Below are 20,617 nucleotides of genomic sequence, written 5' to 3' on the forward strand. Positions count from 1 at the left end.
CATAATAAACATTTGAATACTAATTACAATATAATAAACATTTGTACATGTTACAATTAAAAAGTGTACATTTCTGCCTATATAATGTAGAGTAGCCAGAGATGGACATTAGAGACCTTCCTGCTGTCAAGAATCTTAAATCTAGCAGATGGGGATGAGATGGGGTGGGAGAGTTCCCAGAGAAGAGAAAAAAAAAACTCAAAAAAAAAAAAAACAAAAATTAAATATCTTTTGTTCTTTTTTCTTTGGGTTAATTACATTTACCTCCCCTGAGGTTTGACCAAATAACGAATCGATCCCTGAGATTTGACCAAATAACAAAAAGGTCCCTCAACCGTTAGTCTTTGCCGTTGACTGTTAGGGTTAATTACATTTACCCCCCCTGAGATTTGACCAAATAATGAATCGATCCCTAAAATTTGACCAAATAACAGATTCCTCCCCCACACTAACTTCTGTCACTTATATGTAACGGAAATAGCCAAAAGTCTGAATAACCCTTATTGATTTCCATCAAATTTTTGACCTATCGATTTTTGTGTTTTCAGAAAAAAATTTTGGTTAACAGATAAAATTTTGAATCCAACAAATTATTAATTTATTTAACAGATAAAATCAGAGTAAATTTTGATAGACCTTGTAATGCAAAATTTGCCATACACGTATTTTGTAATTTGGTGAAATAGTGTGACAAATTTTGGATTACATGGGGTAATACCCATTATCCCATAAAATACCAGTGCTTTACGACGTTTCCCAATTATATGAACAAAGTACCTATTTTTTCAAAAAATAATTTATTTAAAAGATAAAGTAAATTTAAAATTTCTAGCGAATAAGAGGGTTGAAAATGTAGTACGCATTTTTTCTTTCCATAATGTACCAGCTCCTTATACTTTTCCTATATTATATAAATGAAGTACCAGATTTCTATTGATATTTTACTCTATTTATTAGTAACCCATTGTAAAACCAAACTAGCAGAAGGCTTTTCTACACAAAACACTTTGTCATGGCCGATTAAGTAGTCAAAGGATATTTGAGAATCCGGTAATGGTCTCATTTTTGAAAATCATGTCCGTCTCATTTTTGTGGTGGATTGAGTGAACCTTTACATTGCTTCTATAAATTTTCTTTCATCGCTCAATTGTCGGTTTCCTTTTTTCACTCTACTTTTTTTTTTCCATTCCTTTCTTTGCTTTTCACATTTTAATTTCTTTTTTGTTTTCTAAGCTTTTCTTCTTTCTTCATTTTCTTTCTTTTGTTCCTTTATGCGCATATTTTATCAAGTTTGATTATTACATGCTTGGTTTTTTTCTTTTATACTGGTTAAAAACTGTTTTATTTAAGTAATAAACTCTTAGTTTAATTCGTTATTATTGAAACCACCTTCGATTTTTTAACGGTAAGTTTTCTCTAACTACAAGTTTTACAAAGAAGGTAAATATGATATTACATTACTTCTATTTAAGTGTCTTTGACGAGATTACTTAAAAAGGAGGTACATGTAATATTACCACACCACAGGGATTTAAAAGTAGTTTGGTCAAATCACAAGGGAGATAGATGTAATTAATCCTTAAAAATTTGATGGAAATCAATAAGGGTTATTTAGATTTTTGGCTATTTCTGTTACATATAAGTGACAGAAGTTAGTGTGGGGGAGGAATCTGTTATTTGGTCAAATTTTAGGGATCGATTCGTTATTTGATCAAATCTCAAGGGGGTAAATGTAATTAACCCTAACAGTCAACGGCAAAGACTAACGGTTGAGGGACCTTTTTGTTATTTGGTCAAATCTCAGGGATCGATTCGTTATTTGGTCAAACCTCAGGGGAGGTAAATGTAATTAACCCTTTTTCTTTTCTGTTTTTGCGCTTTTGAGGTTCAAGTCAATGACCAGAATCCGAAAACGAAATTCCACCAACACGACATCGTAACTTGAGATGCCTGTTGCCGCTTTCCAGGTCACTTCACATTTATAAATGCTCAGTCCTTCCTTCCCCTCTTGAAACGTCGAGTTTACTTCATTTCAATTTGATTCAACAACAATGACGTCTCTTGCACGTTACCTACTTCTCCCTCTGCTTCTCAACTTCGTCCTCTTCATCAGCCACACTGTCAAATGTGCCGGTAATTGTTAATTTACTAGCAGTAGCCTTCTGCAATGTACAATTTCATGCTCTTTTGGATTCTTGATAATGCGTTAATCTAATAAAATGATGCTCATTTGGTGGTTTGTTATGCTAAATGTGCATTTTTGCTACATGGGTTCTTTTTATTATTGTTCATTTGGTGCTCAGGATGATCAAGAACCAATTTGAGATTAAAGATCTGATCTTTATGCAATGTACAAGTTTATTGCTTTATTCGGTTGTTCATAATGCTTTAATTTAGTGATAAGATGCTCATTATTGTGGTTTGTGATAATTAATATTCATTTTTGGTATGTTGTTCCCTTGAAGCTCAGAATGATCATTGATCAGTTTTGAGTTAATATGCATCTTAAGTCCATTTTGAGATTAAAGATCTGATTTCTTTTCGACGACTATGAATGCTTCAGCTAGGTCTGAAGTTTAGTTGATCTGGACCAGCTGTTTTCTTCATTTTCTTGCAGTCTCGTTAAAGTTGTTTATTGGGATTCTTGGTTTTATCACATCCTAAACCGATGCAAATATTGTCCGGTTGAGCTGAAGGGATTTTGGATAAATGGGTTGTGTTGATATTGTTTGCCAGAAGCTGTTGGCTGCTCATAATTTTATGTATTGGTTTTCGGATTAAAGATCTGATCTTTACCTCTTCAATGGTAAGATAGTGATGTCGACTTTGGAGGTTGACATTTATAGTGTACAACATAGCCTTTTCAATCTTTTTGAGTTTGCATTGATCTTTCATCATTAAGTCTCAAAATTCTTTATCTTAATCCATTGTCGTTTACTGGCAGAATGCTCTGAATCCGCTAGCCTTGTGCATTTTTTTCCCTTCATACCTCTACCATGCTTCAGTAAATTTCGTCCTTGATGAGCTGATGTATGCAAAGATTGAATCCAGATGTGGTTGCTTATGGTGGCGGTGGTGGTGTTGTTTCTATTTAATGATTTGATGATCTTTAGCTCGGTGATCTTTATTACATATCTAAGGTGCTTAAGCAATTGAAGCTCTCTAGATTTTCCAGATGCAGTCAATTTTAATATAACTTGTATGACCGATTAAAACTAACCTATGTATCTTGACCAGAAGTTGTACAACTCCTACTTCTTGATATTCTTTAGCACATCCCAAGACATGTTGCCGCTCTTGCCATGCTAAAAAATTAGCTCCAAATCATATTAATTTGTGCTTAGAGCTATTTCATTCTATCAGTTTTATTTCCTTTTTAAGATTCTAGAAGAGGAGAAGAATGAAATTCTTGAAATTTATATGTGTATAATTGCTTGACTTTCATGTTTCTACAATTTGCACTGTTGTATTTCTGTTAAGATCTGTCCTGCTATGAGCCTCATACTCCACCATCATCTCTCGTGTGATTAACAAGCATGAAGCCATTTTATTTTTGTTCCCAAAAATTAATTAAGGACATGATTATTGTTAATGTGCAGATGAGGAACAGAATCTTCTGCAGCAAATTAACAGTTACAGAGCATCCTTAAATTTGACAGCTCTAAAAGAGAATGACAAAGCAAAGTGCCTTGCTGATGGAATGGCAGATAATTTCAAGGATCAACCCTGTACAAACACCACAGGCGCCAATACTGTTCCGGGCACCGAATCACAGTTCTCTGACTATCCCAACATTCTAGCTAAATGCCATTTGAATGTCACCACCACAAGGGATGGGGCCATAATGCCTGCCTGTGTTCCCAATCTTGATCCTACTATTGTTCTTGCCAATTTCACGGATACACAGTACGCAAACAACCTTAACGACACCAAATTTACTGGAGTTGGAATCGGTTCCAAAAATGACTGGATAGTTGTTGTTTTGACAACAGACACGCCAGAGGGAAGCTATGTGACTGCTGATAATAATTCACCCAATTTTGCAATGAAGCCAGGTCCAGTATACTATACATTATTTTTGTGCGTGGCTTTCTTGCTGTTGATGTGAAAGCATCACTGCTTATGTATTATACACTGTTTCATGCTGAGACATTTTTCGCTGAGGCTATTATTAATGTATACCTACTCAACGCTTGTAGATTGACTAATTCATTGATCCACTAAAAGAAAGAATATTGCAGTTACCATTTTTTTTTTAATCTCAGCTGAACCCTTGTGGTTGCCTGATTTTGATGTCATTCTTGTGTTATCTATCTAGTGCTGTTTAGCTAGAGTTAGTACTGGGCCTCTTGTTAATGCTGTGAAAATTGAAGCACTTTCCATCTACAATAGGAATTGATATTGGGATTTTTTTCTCCAGTTTATCTAATAACCTGATCCTTATTCCGACTATGGTTTGCCAGAAAAATCGAGTGCGTATTGAATTTCATACGCAGGAAAGCCTAATTGAATTAACTAAGAACGGAAGACAGGATTCGAACAGTTTGCAAGAACATAGGAAGTCAATCATTTACTCTAGTGTTATGACAAAAGAAGAAAGGCATCAACGACCACCCCACCCAACAAAAGAAGAAGGTGACAAGAAATGATACAAGGGGAAAAGTCATGTTTCAGGACAGTTTCACTTTGACTACAACACTCTTCCTCTTCCTCTAAATTTCATTACACATGCTTATAAGCTGTATTAGGTAAAAGGACCCATGCTCTTCAAGGGACCTGAGTACACAATTGCTACACGGTGTTGATCTCAAGAGCTCTTTAACCTGGTCTTGGTCCTGGTTATCAATAGATACCTCCTAATTGCGAGCAATACAACCCATGTAGCCTTTGAGATCTTCTCCTTCACCATCAAATGCAATGCTGAGCTTAGTACAGTCTTCAGGATCTGGGCCTGTAACCCTTTGAAAAAACCAAATAGACCTTCCCGTTTCCAAATGGTATATAATGCACCTGATATTGTTTTACGAGCTTTTAATTGAGCTTCATTCTTCACATCATCCTCCGATTCAGCAGACTGAATTGTCACCTTACACCTGTTTAAGCCAAATTGGAAAAAACAACGAAAAGATCTACATCAAAGAATGCTCATTTCAGAGACCAAGGCAATACAGTTATTCCCCAGGTTTCTAGTACGGAGTACGTTAATAAATTTTGTTGTAAGATATTTAACTGGGTATCATTTTCATAAGGTATGTCAGTAAAATTCTCTTGTACATCCCGAATACCAAATTTAACAAAGTAATGATTGATTACCATGAAAAAACATATGATTACCTAATTGCTGGGTAGGTTACACAGGTAGCAATACATTTTGAGACAGCACCTAACACAAAAGCAGAAAGAGCAGAAAGAGATTCTGGAGATGATTCACTGTCTCTCTTCTTTCTCATTTTTCCCTTCAGCATTCTTTGTTTTAATTGATCAAATACAGTGTACTGCAAAAGAGCACAATTCCAGTTATAAACTTTCTTCAAAATTCACAGGTAAAAGACATCTAACAGCGAGTTGAAACCCCAATCTAAAGGTCTTGAGGTTTTTTCAACTCATAGGCAGAACCATCAGATCAAGACGTTGTTTGGTGATGAACAGTAGGGTGGGAATGGCCAAAAAGTAGGAGAATGACTAGTGAAGTTCGGAAATTAAAAGCTGAAACACCTGCTCTGTTTTTACCCCATCCAGATGCTAAGGATGAGGTGTACTGGATGGCTAGTGCATCAGGAAAATACATTGTGCAGTCTGCTATGAAACTACTTCAAAATCCTGGAGCTCGTGTTATTTGATATCAATTAGTATGGGGGAAGGGCTATGTGCCATGTTACTTTGTCATTGTCTGGTTGCTTTGTCGGAAGAGATTGACTACTAAGGATAGGATGAAGGCCTGGGGTATAAACATGGCATCTGATGCGTGTGACTTGTGTAAAGGTTCTCTGGAAACAATGGATCACTTGTTTTTTGAGTGCCCGGTTTCTAGAATAGTGTGGCAGAAACTGATAAAGCTATGCCTGGTTCAGAGAGCACCATTTCCATGGCAACAAGAGCTGCAATGAGTGTGTTCTCACTGGAAGTCCAACTCTTTTCCTGATCAGGTGCGGAGACTTGCTCTTGCTGTTACAGTATACTACTTGTGGAAAGCACGGAACCAGAGTATATTCCAAAAAACTCCTGAAGATGCTACTAGACTTGTACATAATATTTTGGAGGTTATGAAGAGTACAATTGCTGGATGGAAGAAAATCCCACAAAACAAAGAAAACTGGGAGTTAGTGATGGAACTTGAACTTTCTCAAAGTTGCTTTAGATGAATTCTTTGTATAAGCATAGAGCATTTTTATGATATATCTGAATTTAATTCCTTTGTACACTCTCTTTTCTGATCAATAGAAGGATGAAAGTTTAAATGAAAAAAAAAAAAGAACTTTTCTCACTGTGTCTGTATTTTCCCAACTACGGGAAAAAAATGAGGAATAATATAAGTGAATTATTTGAAGTTATTTAACTACATTTTTCTGGAAGATTCATATTCAGCAGCAATATCCATGTACCTGAATAGATGGATTAGCAGTAAGAAGGAGAGATATGCCTAGACCATCATATGCCTCATCCCAGGATCCCTCTGAAAGGATATTCCGCAGACCTTTAGATTTCCCAAAATCACTTGTCTGCATTTTTGATGATGCTGTATCTAGTGGCTGAAATGTTGGTTCATAATTAGAACAGACAAAGAATAGCAATTAAGTAAAACTGCTATATCCTATAAAAAGTTCCACAGATATTTGTATAATCAATATTTGCAGAATTATTTTTATATGGAGTTTCTCAAATGGACATTCCCCAGCAAAACTTTCTATAGTTAAAAATTAGCATATCCCCAAATCACAGGCCCTTAAAATGATGTACAACCCTAGCTAGTCCTTTTGAAGAGAATCTTTTTCTTGGTGGTGTATTTCCCAGTTGCCATCCCTTGTTCAAATTGAACGCAGAGTAATGCAATACAACTATACATGAACTTTTCTTTGCAATAGCACTTTCTAACAGCCATGCATCAGTTAATGAACTTTTCTAAGCAATGGCACTGTTAGCAAAGATTTGACAATGCAAATGGTGCATATGAACATATCCAAAATCTACAAGAACTCACAACTATCTCCAATACTGCAAACCAGCAATTACAAAAATTGACTTACATGAACCACTACAACTGTACATGCACCAGCAGCAGCAGCAATGATCAAGTTTGCTTTCATTCCAATGGATTTAGATCCACTCTTCTCCAAGTACAGTCTCTTTAAGAAACTATATCCATAAAAGTACAGAAACTGCGAGATAAAAGATTGTACATTCTTGGTCCCGAGACCCTGATACAGTGAAAGGATCTGACGAGTTGAAATTGCTTCCCAAAGAACATCCAAAATGTTCCTGCAAAAGAACAGAGCAATTAAACTTTACTTCTTCCTATTTTCCGTTCATTTTCCTTCCTATTTCTTGGAAGCAGGGGTTAGGAATATCAGAATATCAGAAACTTTACTTCTTCATTTCTCGTGCAGATTTTGTACGGGAAAGATCCAACTGATATCCTCTCTGAATTTATGTGTTCTACCAAGTCAAACTAGAGAGATGCAAGCCACCATGGAAAACGACCTAATATTAACATCTAGCTATGCAGAAGTTCAATTCATAAAGAGGACAAGCCCAGTGTGAAAGTTTCAGAGTTAGTCGGTCAAGGAAGGTTAGGTATCTGTAGCAGCCTCACTCTTGCAGAGGACATTATTGTTTCCAGCAATTCATGTAAAACATTTACAACTTCAATTAAATAACAATGTCACGGCATATTTCCCATCTGCACATGCCACATTTCAATAAGCATATACATACATTCTCTACAGGCTACAGCTATTTCTCACATTCTTCACTTGTGTGCATACACATCTCACAGTTCATGCAGCAATCATAATTCAACCAGCCTGATTCCTATATGAAAGAGTATACACAGTACCCACAGACAAACTCACACACATGGCTAATTTTGGGCTTATCCCAATTTTAGCTGCATCCGTCTCTAGCCATTTATTAGTACATGGTAATCCACAAAACAGCATGATTCATCAGAAGGGTCTTTCATACTAGAATAGGAAAAAGATCACGCTTTTACACGTGGTAATCAGCAAAGAATTATAATTCATGAAAAGGGTCTCTCATTCGTAATAGAAAAAGATCAAATTTTTACAGTTAAAGCTAAAATGGAAAAACCAAACATAACAAAAAAGATATCCATATCAACAGGTGGGACCCGGAAAACTCAAACATGAGAGCAAAAATCCAAAGATTCAAAAGAAGTAAAGAACCTATATTTTTGCTGATGGTGAGCTCGAACTTCAGCCTGATACTTGGACTTGCAGGTGTCTAAAGGATACAAAATAGTTGTACTTACTAGCGCTCCAACCGCCCCAGAAGTTGCCTCTGATAATGATTCCAAATTTAAAGCCATAATTTATTAAAGACTAGAAAAGATTGCTGAAAAAGAATCAAGCTTTCTTTCCAGAAAATATATATGAAGAGATCCAGGAAGTGGATTCTTTGAGGCCTGAATGTGGAGCTGAGTGCTGGAGAGGAAGATGGAGGAGAGTGACGTGTGTTGATGCCATACGGTCAGATGACATGGCGATATTAGAAGGCATATTGGGAAGCGGAAACGTAAGCCGAATTCTATTTTATTTACTAGTAGCGTATACAAAAGTTTTTTACATTTTTTTTGTCAAATTAGTTGTCTATAAATTATAAATAAGTAGTATCTTTACAAATTTTTTGTTTGTGATTCAATAAATTGTTTTAAATATTCATAATTATTGTAAATGAGATTCGTCATAAATTTTGTTTCTTAGTTTAAATTTATTTTTTTGGATGGGTCATTATTTGATTAAGAAAATTCACGTTTTTTAATTATTTTTTTGTCTTTCGAATTGCTTTTTTATTTTACATATACAGTATTAAAAAATACTATTAAATTTTTAAATAACTTTGTCGAAAGAGCTGGTAACTGACAAGAAATCATTTTTTGCGGTTATAGCTAATCAAGTCAGACGAAAACTTTCACTTAGTTTCACCAATAAGACGGTTTTTGATAATTTAACCAAATCCTGACAATGAGTACATTGGTTGAATTTCTCTTAGCAAATGAGAATGTATAACACCAAAAAGATGTACACAAAAAATTGATGTCGTCAATAATAATACTAAGATGGATGATACCATCAGGTCTTTTTAGTTCATTAAGGGAGGCAAGAGGCCTTGCTTGATAGACAAGTGTTTTGCCAAGTTTGTTTATTATAAGTTTTTTAAAAATTTTAGTTACACTAATTTCAAAAAACTTCTTAAAGTTTTTAAACTATACACTTTAAAATATTAAAAAAAACATACTTTAAACATTTTTTTAAAAACTTCTACAGTAAGTTACAGTAAAATTTTAGACAAATACCCAAAAAAAAACTCACTTGTCAAATGGAGCCCTAGTTTGGTGGCAAGCAAGGGGAGATCAAATATGGAAACTATTGAACAAAGCAGTATAAGTAAGAGATGTTGAAATTTTAATTTGCACTTCTCATTTCGTATCATCTAACTCATCCCTTCTCCTAGTATTTTTCATTTTAGACGAGTGTTCATACCTATGGTTCAATTTCACTTCTCAATTCTCACTTGAAGGTAAGACATAGGTCGAACGTTATGCTGTTTACACTTAACTTTATTATAATGATTTTAATTGTAGCTTTGTTTGGCTTAGTTTGGGAGCAGAGATTTGAAGAGAAATATAAGAGAAACCCCTGTTAGGGAAGTTTAAGTGAGAAGACAAAAAAAAAGAGATGGAAACAAATGGAAGACTAGATTAATTAGTTTTGCTTGCCTTCAAAAATGGAAGGAAACTTCAATTAAAGTACGAACTTCAAAATGTTCAATAATTACATATTAATACACAACGAGCCCAAAATCATTCATGTTAGTGCATAAATTCCAAATCAATATCCAAAGAAACCGTGCCCCTTCTCTTCTTTTCTTTCTCTCATAACTTGTCATTTCTTTTTTTTTTATTGGCTAATATATCATTGAATTCATGTTAATTATCCAATTCTATATCGTACATAGTTTATTTAAATTGAATTTGAATGGCTAAGAAACATTTTAACTAGTATAAAGTTCACATAAGTTTTTTAAAAAAATTCAAGTGAAACATCGACTTCAATCTCATTCCCAGTTTAAACCAAAAAAAAAAAGTAACAAATAAACCCAAGAAGTGGTCAAAATCTTAGAACAGTTTGTGTAAAGGGATAATTGCAGAAACCTCCCCTGACTTTTATAGTAATAGCATTGACCTCTCCTATCAATTTTGAAATAGCACTGACCTCCCCTATCAAAAGTTGGAGGCAATTTAATAAGCAAATGTGGGTCAATTTACTAAAGTACCCCTGACATGATTTAATTTTACCAAATGAATGTGATGAGTACTTTTATCAAACCCAACAAAACATTTATTAATAAAAATTACACTAAATTAACTATTTCTGCATAGTTTAACTAAATAACTAAATAACTAATAATCTAATTAATTAATAACTAATAATCTAATTAACTATTAACTAATTAACTAATTATCTAATTGTTAATAGTTATTAACTAATCAAACTATTTCTGCATAGTTAAACTAATTAACTATTAACTAATTATCTAATTAACTATTAACTAATTAACTAATTATCTAATTAATTAATTAACTAATTTCTATTTATCTAATTAACTAATTAACTAATTATCTAATTAACTAAAGCCGTTGTCTGTCCGAAACTAACAAACTATTTGCATGTTAAACTAATTAACTAATTAACTGCTTAACTAATTAACAACCTAATTATCTAATTAATTAATTAACTAATTAACTAATTATCTAATTAACTTAAGTTGTTGTCTATCCGAAACTAACAAACTATTTGCATGTTAAACTAATTAACTGCTAACTAATTAAGTAACTAATTATCTAATTAATTAATTAACTAATTAACTAATTTCTGTTTATCTAATTAACTAATTAACTAATTAACTAAAACTGTTGTCTATCCGAAACTAACAAACTATTTGCATGTTAAACTAATTAACTAATTAACTAACTAACTAATTAACAAACTATTTACATGTTAAACTATATGCAGTACGCATTATCTATTTAAAGTATCGGTTCTTTATGGATATTTTACTTTCAAACATTTAATTTATGATAAAAACATCAATGTTTGTAAGTAAAATTCAAAAAGTGTTACAGTAATATCAATATTCTTACTTTCAAACATTTAATTTATGGCCCTATACCCCTCCCTTTTTGTAAGAATATTACTGTAACACTTTTTGAATTTTACTTACAAACATTGATGTTTTTATCATAAATTAAATGTTTGAAAGTAAAATACCTATAAAAAGCCGATACTTTAAATAGGTAATGCGTACTGCATATAGTTTAACATGCAAATAGTTTGTTAATCAGTTAGTTAGTTAATTAGTTAAACAGTTAATTAGTTAATTAGTTTAACATGCAAATAGTTTGTTAGTTTCGGACAGACAACAGCTTTAGTTAATTAGTTAATCAGATAATTAGTTAATTAATTAATTAGTTAATTAGTTAATAGTTAATTAGATAATAGTTAATTAGTTTAACTATTAACTAATTAGATAATTAGTTAAGCAATTGTCAAGCAAATAATAATTGTCAAGCAAGTAAAGGCAAAATTGGAAGAAAATTCTTATCTCACTTCTACAAAAGCTGTCAAGGAGGTTTCTGCAACGAATTGTTACTGTTTAGGGGAGGTGAATGCAATTCTAAACTTAGAGGGGAGGTCAGTACAAATGTCAGAAATCTCAGGGGAGGTTTCTGCAATTATCCCTTAAATTGACAAATAGAGTCCCAACTACAAAAATCCCCAACAACAAAAATCAAAATCAATAGTCAACATAATTCAAAATAAAACGTTCAAAATTCCCCAATAATTATTTCTTTAGTTTTGAATCCTCTTCCTTTTTCCCTCTTCTCTCTCTCCCCACTCCTCACTCTCACTTTCATTCTCACTCTCCACTTACAGCAAATGCAAATCAGAGAACCCTAAAAGAATTATCTGCAGAAATTCCCAAAATTTTCCACATTTACATTCTTTCCCCAAATGCAAGACTTCATCGGCTCAGTCCGCCGATCTCTCGTCTTCAAACCGTTAACCGGAGGAGACTCCCCAGATAATAACGGCACAATTGCTAATGGGTTCAACGGTCTTGTGGAAAAGATCGGATCTAGTATTCGGAAATCTAGAATTGGGATTTTTTCCAAGCCCCAGGTTCCTTCCCTCCCGCCTATTGCTAAATCCGAGCCGGTGAAAGTGAGGAAAGATGAGAGTAAGCCGCAGATTCGGTGGCGGAAAGGGGAATTGATTGGGTGTGGTGCTTTTGGTAGGGTTTATATGGGAATGAATATTGATTCGGGAGAGTTACTTGCTGTAAAAGAGGTGATTTTTTGATTGGTTTAGATTCATTTTTTTATTTGATTTTGGGGCCTCTGAGGATTTGATAAAGATTTGATTTTTGTTTTTGGGTGGTCTTGTATGAAATGCAGGTTTCCATTGCTGCAAACAGTGCTTCAAAAGAGAGAACTCAAGTAAGCGAATTTGACATTTTGCAGATTTCATGAAGTTTCTTTTTTCCTCTTCTCAGCTATGTTTTCGGCATATGAATTCAACTGATATAGATGATGGCTTTTAGCATTCACTTAATTATTTGAGGAAATTGCACTTTTTGGCATAAAGATTTCTATATTGTATTTCTCTCAAGCTCAACTAATACAGATGGTAGATTTTTGAATTTATTGTGTTTTTACGGACACGGTTTTTTATATATTTTTTGGAAGGTTGGGTGTGTTATGTTTTTGACTTTGCAGTTTCACTCAGACTGAGCTAAATTAGATGAAAACATCATGGGGTAAGCATGAAGTTTTTAAGTTTTTGTATTTACGTTCAGTGAGTCTCGTTTTGATTGATTTTTTATCTATATCTCCATGCAGCATGGTTCAATGCTTGAATTACATTTGATTTATTTGAAACAGAAGCAGTTCTTGAGTGTGCTAGATTGGTGACTTTTGCTTTTTTGAGTTAATAATTATTTTTTTGGTGTAATATTGGTGAGGTTTGATGCTCTGGTTGCAGGACTAAGGTGTAGTTAGTTAAATTTTGTGCATCTGTTTTGTTTGGACCATTGTAGGTTCACATTAGAGAACTTGAAGAAGAAGTGAATGTGCTCAAAAATCTTTCTCACCCAAATATTGTGGTAAGTATGACTTTTATGTTGATATGTGTACGGTAACTGGTATAGTTTATTTTCCTACATTTTATGTTGAAATTTTTTGATTTGGTGTCAGAGATACTTGGGAACTGCTAGAGAGCAAGAATCTTTGAATATATTGCTGGAGTTTGTTCCAGGTGGTTCAATCTCGTCCCTTTTGGGAAAATTTGGATCTTTTCCAGAATCTGTAAGTGATTGCTATGTATTCAGTTTATAGAACTTGAATGTTTTCAAAAGCTGGATTTTTATTTTTATTTTTTGGGGACTTGCTTGGCAGTTATATTATGGTTGTCATGAATTAGCTTAATATGAAACCTGCTAAAGACGCCAACTTGTTTTAGAAGTTAAATATCTGTGAAGTTGTGTAATTTAGACACTAGGAATTAACTTTTGCCTATTTTGATACTATTCAGGTTATTAGAATGTACACAAAACAACTATTGTTAGGGTTGGAGTACCTCCACAAGAATAATATCATGCACAGGGACATCAAGGTGGTATATTCATTTGTCATGGTTAAGCAATTAGAAAATTTATGAGAAGCACCCTGATGGTGCTACTTGTACTTGTGCAGGGTGCAAACATTCTTGTCGACAATAAGGGATGCATCAAACTTGCAGACTTTGGGGCATCCAAGAAAGTTGTTGAATTGGTATGATCATACTTTTAGCTCTGTTTTTGTACTATATTGGTTTTGTTAGCTGGTACTGCTTAAATATTCTACTGAATTGGTGCTTGGCGTTGCTGCAGGCTACAATGACTGGTGCTAAGTCAATGAAGGGCACCCCCTATTGGATGGCTCCTGAAGTCATTCTGCAGACAGGGCATACCTTGTGAGTAAAGAGATGTAGCTCTGCTTTTTTCTAAAGCTGATTAAAAGTCATGGAGTTTGCTTGTTTAAATATCAAACAGTAGATTCTGTAGTTCTGTGGCTTCAGCACTTGACACTATTCTATAGTTCTGCGGCTCCAATATCTTGGATAAGATGTATAATGAAGGCAATGGGTCAGATAAAGTATTGCATTCTCAAAGTATTTTATGTTTTTTTCTTTTGTCCGTTAAAATAAATTGAACTGAGTACCAGTAGATGAAACGGAAAGGTTTCTTAAACTAGAAGGTCTTAAACGGAAAGGTTCCTGCTGAAAGCGCCAATTCTTTTATTTCTTTTAAGTTATCTCCTTTTACTTCTGCCTATTTCCTTGCATTATTGATGAAGAGCTGACTTGTTGATTAATCATGACAATACAGCTCTGCTGATATATGGAGTGTTGGATGTACTGTTATTGAGATGGCAACTGGAAAACCTCCTTGGAGCCAGCAGTATCAAGAGGTACGTCAGTTGCTACTTCTTATACTGAAGTCAAAACAGTAAGGCTGAAATCGATGTGGACTATGGTTTTGCTTTCGGCTTGATTTCATGCCTAGACTTACAGGTTTCTTCTTCAGGTTGCCGCTCTCTTCCATATAGGAACAACTAAATCTCATCCACCCATCCCTGAGCAGCTTTCAGCTGAAGCAAAAGACTTTTTGCTTAAATGTTTACACAAGTATGTTTATTTGATTATTTTGCTCCCCCTGACCACATTTATTACTTCCCTTCATACCCGCTTACCGGGGGTACTTGGTTAAACTTATCAAATATGTGCTCTATCTTGAACTCGTGTTCATCCTTTCTTCCAGTGATTTGAAATTTCTAACTTTAGCACTATTACAGGGAGCCGAATCTAAGGCCAAGTGCATCAGATTTGCTAAAGGTAATATAGTTTTGTCATATTTCCTTGTTTCATGCAGTGGTGTTCAGTCTTGATGTCAGTTTTGTGAGGGTATATCTGGGTCTTTTGTAAATCTGCAGCATAATTGGAGCTATAAAACCAAAGCAACTAACAATGATATTTAACCTCTTTGCCATTAATCTGCAGCATCCATTTGTAACTGGAGAGTATGAAGGAACTCATCCCGTTTTCCGCCATTCAATTATGGTCAGCTATTACTTGAGGCCTTCATAATCATTTCCTTTGTTCCTTTACCATATTTTTTTTAACTAACCTTGCAACATTCAATCAGCTGGACAACTCTGGGAATTGGATTGCTGCAACAAGGATGGACATTACCAAGTCGTAAGCATTTGCTTTTAGTGGGATTGGGATCTCAAGCCTTTTCACTTTAATCTGCTTTTCCAGGATGTAAATTCTAACTATAGTGCTAATGGTTGCAGAACAAAATTTGATCCCTGGGTGAGTTCTAACGGTTTGAAAGATGCTTGCACAATGAGTAGTGTAAGGTGCTCAACCATGTATCCTGAGAAATTTTCTGGACAAGGATCCGTTTGGAAGTCAGGCAACTTTGATGATGACATGTGTCAATTAGATGATAAAGATGACCTTCTGATGGTTGGCTCATCAATGAAGTCATACAATTCAGAGTTTCATTCCAAAGATTTTAACAAGGTTTGAGATGTCTTAATGTCCACTGATGGCTGTAACTTTTGTAACATCAGGGTGCTATAACTGACGAAGTATTTTCTACATTTTGCTAAATCTAGAGTTTTAATCCAATTTGTGAACCTGAGGACGATTGGCCATGCAAGTTTGATGAAAGTCCAGAGTTGGAGAGGCACAGGACAAGCTTGCTCGCAAGTCAAGCTATTCAATATCCTGGGAATAACGTTGAACTTTCCAGCAAGAAGGATGGTGGCTTCACATTTCCAGTTGGGCAACTGGTAGCAGATGATGAGGATGAAGTAACTGAATCAAAAATTCGGGCATTCCTGGACGAAAAGGTGTTGATTTGAAATACCTTTATATACACTTACTTTGACTTTTGATAAACTAATAATATGATGAATATTAGTCTTATGTTCAAATTTTCTGTTCAACTGCATAGGCTTTAGAACTGAAGAAGCTGCAAAGTCCTTTGTATGAAGAGTTCTATAATTCCTTGAATGCTGCCAGCCCAGTGAGTCCTGTTGCTACTGAGAACAAGGAAAAGGTGTCAGATAATTTGAACCTGCCTCCTAAGAGCAGGTCACCTAATAGGTTGCCTAGCAGACGGCTTTCTGCTGTTGTTGACAATACCAATAGTTGTAGCCCTGGAAGTTGTTCCAAGCGCTCATCAAATATTGGTGGCTTAAATCATCAAGTTTCTCATGATGCTCAGTCTTCTCAGCTTAGGGAATTTAAAGGTCTCCTTTTTGATTCTCAGAGGGAGCCACCCAGTCCAAGGTCTGATGGAAAGATCCTCCTATATTTAGCTTATGTGCTCTAATGGATTTTAGTTTTACTTACCATTGCTTGGGCTAAAAGTATCTCTTGCTGACGCCGACAGTGCAAGTTTCTCAGAGAGACAGAGAAAATGGAAAGAGGAGCTTGATGAGGAGCTTAAAAGAAAACGAGGTACGTTTTATTAGTTCTTTCCTGCATATATATGTTTCTGCTACAATTAGGTTCACTTTTAGTTCTTTCCCGCATATATTCATTGCAATTTAGTGGCCTGTATTTTTGCTTAACCTAGTCTCATGTATGAAACTCAGCTCCAGTTTATAGGAGATTTGTCCTGCATTCTAAAGTTGTAATCTTCATTGCTTGTTAGATTTGTGCTTACCTGTAGTGCAGCAAGCTTCAGTAATTTACTGAAATTGGCACTTATCAGCAATTCTGAAGACTAGTTCTCTGTGTTATACTGGTGGTTCATCCTTTTCTTACGGTATAATGCGTAAGTGTGTCAGTCTTGAGTATGCTTGTCAAGTTTTCAGTGCTGAAGGTGGTTTTTGGTGTCATTTATGTTGAATGCAGAAGCAGTTAGGTTTTTGCATCTTATAAAATCCTCTCAAGTGCCAGACCAGTTTATGAAGAAACACCTGGAATACTAATAGAGCCATTTCTGCTGTATTACATGAAAAGCTATTAATTGTGTTTCTAGACAATTACTGTTCTTGTTTTTGGATGACATTTGCACAATTTGTAGTTTCTGATCTGAGAAATTGATATTGCATGCTACAGAAATAATGCGTCAGGCAGGTGTAGTGAAGACGTCGTCTCCCAAGGATCGTATTGTGCACCGCTTCAAGGATCAGTTAAGATATGCATCTCCCGGAACATAAATGTAAATCTCAAATGATCTCTAAACTATGGAGGATTATGTTTTATGGTGTGTCTCATGTGATGCTGACATCTGGACCATCAAACTGTTTGATGCAGAGATGTGTACTCACTCACTGGTGCCTAGATTCAAAGGCGATCTGTGTAGATTTAATGAACCGAAAGGAGAACAGTTTTTGGGCTTCTACAAAGACGAGAGAGGATCTATTGCTGAGAACCGATGAAGCGCTTGCAGAAAAATGTCATCTGCTGTGCATTTGCTCCTCTTAAGATGAAAACTCTTTCTGATTAATTAAGTGGCAGGGTGGTGGGCATTTTCCCATGTAAGCAAGCACGCAATTGCCGATTTCTGCGTGCAATTCATGTGATCCGCCTATTGTATGGTACGAGTAATCTGTATCTGCTTATTCTATATATTAAAAGTCCCTCAAAAGGATTGTGTGTATGTCCTTGCGGAATATGATAATATACGACAGAGAGTAGTAGTATATGATGAGCTTATTAACATGTAAATGTATTGTTCATCATGCAGAATCCAGGAGTGTATCTTACTTACCCTGCTTCTTCCAGAGGGTAGTATATGATGAGCTTATTAGGTGTTTTATATAAAAGTTGTGATCGGTTGAAGAGTCTATTTATAAAGAGAATATTGCTCCTCCATTTTCCATTTTGGTGGTACATTATGAATTATCCTTTGCCATTTTTATTGAATTCGAATTTTAACAGTGTTGTTTGGTCCCTGACCAAACATGAGTACACATGATTCAGGCATTAATTTTGGAGTATCCCATAATTTCACATGAAAAAGACAAGAGGAAGAAAAAACTGAGCTTGAATGTTGAATTGTGGTGAGGTGAGAGTCAACATTAGTGTTAGCAATGAACGGTGGGGTGTGGTGTCTGAACTTTCCCTATCCGGTTAGGAAAATGTCATAATCTACCGTGAGATTCTTCTCGCAAGAATGACATGCAAAACGAGAAAATTTGGATGGCAATGTGATACTCTGCCATGAGATTATTATTGCGAGAATGACGCAAAAATGAGAAATTTTGGATTGATTTGATGCTATCTTTTTTTTTTGTTTTGGCTTTTTTTACGGTCATCATCATGCATAAGTGTCGGCTGGCTGCCATGGGGTGAAATGAATCTCGTTACCATGTGCGGTGAATGCCATATTATATCATGCAAAATTGGAAGTGATGGAGTGAGCATGAATCCACAATATAATATGATTCTTTGGAAATGTTTCAATTGACCTAAAACTTCTAATTTGACTTGAATTCTCTCTCTTTTGCATGAATCAATCCCATTTGTCCACATCTAAAACGATGTCACGGCTGATGACTTCAGGAAGGAAGGAAAAAAGTAATTAATTGGTGAACAGAACTGGAAGTACTACAACACAGTGCAAGTTGTAATACAACAGTTATCCCCGTGAAACACACAAACTTTCGGTAATGATTCCTCCTTCAGAAGAATGACCTAGAATCTTGTCCTTTGCTGTTCAGAGAATTTTGTCGCGAGATTTTTTGGTTCTACAGTTTTAATATATATATATATATATATATATATATTTTTTTTTTTTTTTATTTTTTTTTTTGGGGTTTCTATCCCACATCAGCTTTGGGGGTTGGGAATTTGGGTAGTTAAGTCCCTGGGAGGCTCCAAAAGATACCGGCTTTTGGAGTTCTCCTGGGATTAGGTTTATCTGTCAAAATTTTCGTTCCTCGAAAAAAATATATATATATAATTTTTTTCGGGCATGCTTAATTGCTTAGGTATTACGGTTTGATTGAAGTCAAAGGCGCATGAGTCGGGCAAGGAACAAAAATGGTCCTCATCATGTGGAGAAGCAAAAAAACATATATATGGTGATCTTCCAAGTCACCTAAGTATTACTCAATAGCCGCCCCGTTATATCAGATCCTGTTTCCCGGTAAACGAGCACGATGCAACCTGTCTGACAAAAGTTCTCATGCAAAAAAATCACCAAAATCTTCAACAATTCCGTCTGTTTCTTGAAAAATCATCATTCCAATTGACATGTCAATAAGGATTTACTCATCGGTTGGTGAGGTCAAAACTTGCTTTGATGCCTTCTTTTTTCCTTTCTTTCATTCATTCATTCTTTCCTTCTTTCCTTACCTTATCAATAAAGGGATTCCCAGGAAATCCAAAAAGCATGGAGTACTAGAGTGACATCATTGGAAGTATAAGGCAGATATGGATTCTTTGAAAGAAAGGAACAGATTTTGGTTAAGTGCATGACGAGATGTTTTTCCATTAGATGAGGAAGGTCTTTTTCTTCCTTTTCTTTTACACTAGCACTGAAAGGAACTTCTTTTTGTTGAAATACCTGAATTCTTTATGGGAGATTTGATCCAGGATGGAAGGGACGGGGAGGAGGCTTCAAGAGTCTGGGAATATTTAGGGTGACATTCTTTAGTAATTCCTTTTTTTTTTTCCTCCTGTCTATAGTCAACCAAGTAATTTAATTTATTATTAGTGTACAATTTTTTTTTGGAAGGAAAAGAGTAGGATTTAAGAAGCAAGGAAAGGAAAGAAATATTTAAAATGTGATTGTATATATTTCTGAAAATTAACAATCTAATACCATCCAATTTGGTTGATACATATGTAAGGATACCATGAATCATGCCTATAAGAAGAATTTTCTATGTTTCCTAATCTCTTAAGTCGTGCTAGTTGAGGACTATGAGGTGATTTGGTCGCTTCAATTTCTTGGTCCTTTCATCATCACCACCGAAATGATATTATTGCATGCCCTATACCTTTCTTTTTTCCTTTAAAAGTGAGATCTCCCCTTTTCTCTCTCACATCTATTGATGTTGAGTGAGCAATCCTTTTCTTAATCCTTCCTCACAAAATTATTGGAAAGGTATCACATTTCCTCAGCCCCCACTACCCCAAAAAGAAAAAATGACAAGGATACTTGCGGACATTTTATTGGACATGAATCAAAACCAGTTCTGCAAATATTACTTGCGATGGCTCGTATTCCTTATCCTTATTAAGCCATTGTCACTCTCATTCTTCCTGTTCTTTTGCATTATTCCTTTTTTTATGTCTTTTTTTGTTTTGAT

General features: G+C 35.0%; 3 protein-coding genes across 5 annotated transcripts; 2 read left to right on the top strand and 1 right to left on the bottom strand.

Annotated features, from left to right (window-relative positions):
• Positions 1-1,973: 1,973 nt before the first annotated feature.
• On the top strand, positions 1,974-6,484 carry LOC113738219 (uncharacterized GPI-anchored protein At3g06035). 2 transcript variants are annotated; one of them, XM_027265458.2, is made up of 3 exons: positions 1,974-2,133; positions 3,600-4,055; positions 5,544-6,484. In XM_027265458.2, the coding sequence occupies exons 1-3, from the start codon at positions 2,052-2,054 to the stop codon at positions 5,567-5,569; spliced, it is 564 nt and encodes a 187-aa protein (XP_027121259.1). In that variant the 5' UTR covers positions 1,974-2,051; the 3' UTR covers positions 5,570-6,484. The 2 variants fall into 2 exon arrangements, with proteins under 2 accessions (XP_027121259.1, XP_027121258.1); XM_027265457.2 differs by lacking the exon at positions 5,544-6,484 and having other exon boundaries at positions 3,600-4,259.
• Positions 4,544-8,746, bottom strand: LOC113738218 (peroxisomal adenine nucleotide carrier 1). The gene is made up of 5 exons (XM_027265456.2): positions 8,403-8,746; positions 7,245-7,476; positions 6,603-6,749; positions 5,335-5,495; positions 4,544-5,093 (listed from the first exon to the last, which is right to left on the bottom strand). Exons 1-5 carry the CDS (start codon positions 8,543-8,545, stop codon positions 4,808-4,810), a joined length of 969 nt encoding a protein of 322 aa, XP_027121257.1. The 5' UTR covers positions 8,546-8,746; the 3' UTR covers positions 4,544-4,807.
• A 3,308-nt stretch (positions 8,747-12,054) lies between these two features.
• Positions 12,055-18,173, top strand: LOC113736745 (mitogen-activated protein kinase kinase kinase NPK1-like). Of its 2 annotated transcripts, none has more exons than XM_027263828.2 (18): positions 12,055-12,587; positions 12,695-12,736; positions 13,336-13,401; positions 13,493-13,603; positions 13,830-13,910; positions 13,991-14,068; positions 14,167-14,249; positions 14,665-14,746; positions 14,863-14,963; positions 15,131-15,170; positions 15,336-15,395; positions 15,481-15,533; positions 15,632-15,863; positions 15,959-16,195; positions 16,300-16,637; positions 16,741-16,808; positions 17,415-17,517; positions 17,613-18,173. In XM_027263828.2, the coding sequence occupies exons 1-17, from the start codon at positions 12,252-12,254 to the stop codon at positions 17,513-17,515; spliced, it is 2,109 nt and encodes a 702-aa protein (XP_027119629.1). In that variant the 5' UTR covers positions 12,055-12,251; the 3' UTR covers positions 17,516-17,517; positions 17,613-18,173. The 2 variants fall into 2 exon arrangements, with proteins under 2 accessions (XP_027119629.1, XP_071940412.1); XM_072084311.1 differs by having other exon boundaries at positions 15,481-15,530.
• Positions 18,174-20,617: the final 2,444 nt, after the last annotated feature.

The sequence above is a fragment of the Coffea arabica genome, chromosome 3e, assembly GCF_036785885.1.
Source record: "Coffea arabica cultivar ET-39 chromosome 3e, Coffea Arabica ET-39 HiFi, whole genome shotgun sequence".
Classification (NCBI taxonomy): Eukaryota; Viridiplantae; Streptophyta; class Magnoliopsida; order Gentianales; family Rubiaceae; genus Coffea; species Coffea arabica.

Bases quoted from the DNA above. Each gene is read 5' to 3' on its own strand.
- LOC113738218 (XM_027265456.2), bottom strand. From the start codon at position 8,545: ATGGCTTTAAATTTGGAATCATTATCAGAGGCAACTTCTGGGGCGGTT. The intron at 7,477-8,402 runs GTTCTTTACTTC...GTTCTTTTGCAG, and splicing joins CACCATCAGCAAAAATATAG to GAACATTTTGGATGTTCTTT. The intron at 5,094-5,334 runs GTAATCATATGT...TGGCTTAAACAG, and splicing joins GTAACCTACCCAGCAATTAG to GTGTAAGGTGACAATTCAGT.
- LOC113738219 (XM_027265457.2), top strand. From the start codon at position 2,052: ATGACGTCTCTTGCACGTTACCTACTTCTCCCTCTGCTTCTCAACTTC. The intron at 2,134-3,599 runs GTAATTGTTAAT...GTTAATGTGCAG, and splicing joins CCACACTGTCAAATGTGCCG to ATGAGGAACAGAATCTTCTG.
- LOC113736745 (XM_027263828.2), top strand. From the start codon at position 12,252: ATGCAAGACTTCATCGGCTCAGTCCGCCGATCTCTCGTCTTCAAACCG. The intron at 12,588-12,694 runs GTGATTTTTTGA...TATGAAATGCAG, and splicing joins AGTTACTTGCTGTAAAAGAG to GTTTCCATTGCTGCAAACAG. The intron at 14,747-14,862 runs GTACGTCAGTTG...TTTCTTCTTCAG, and splicing joins GGAGCCAGCAGTATCAAGAG to GTTGCCGCTCTCTTCCATAT.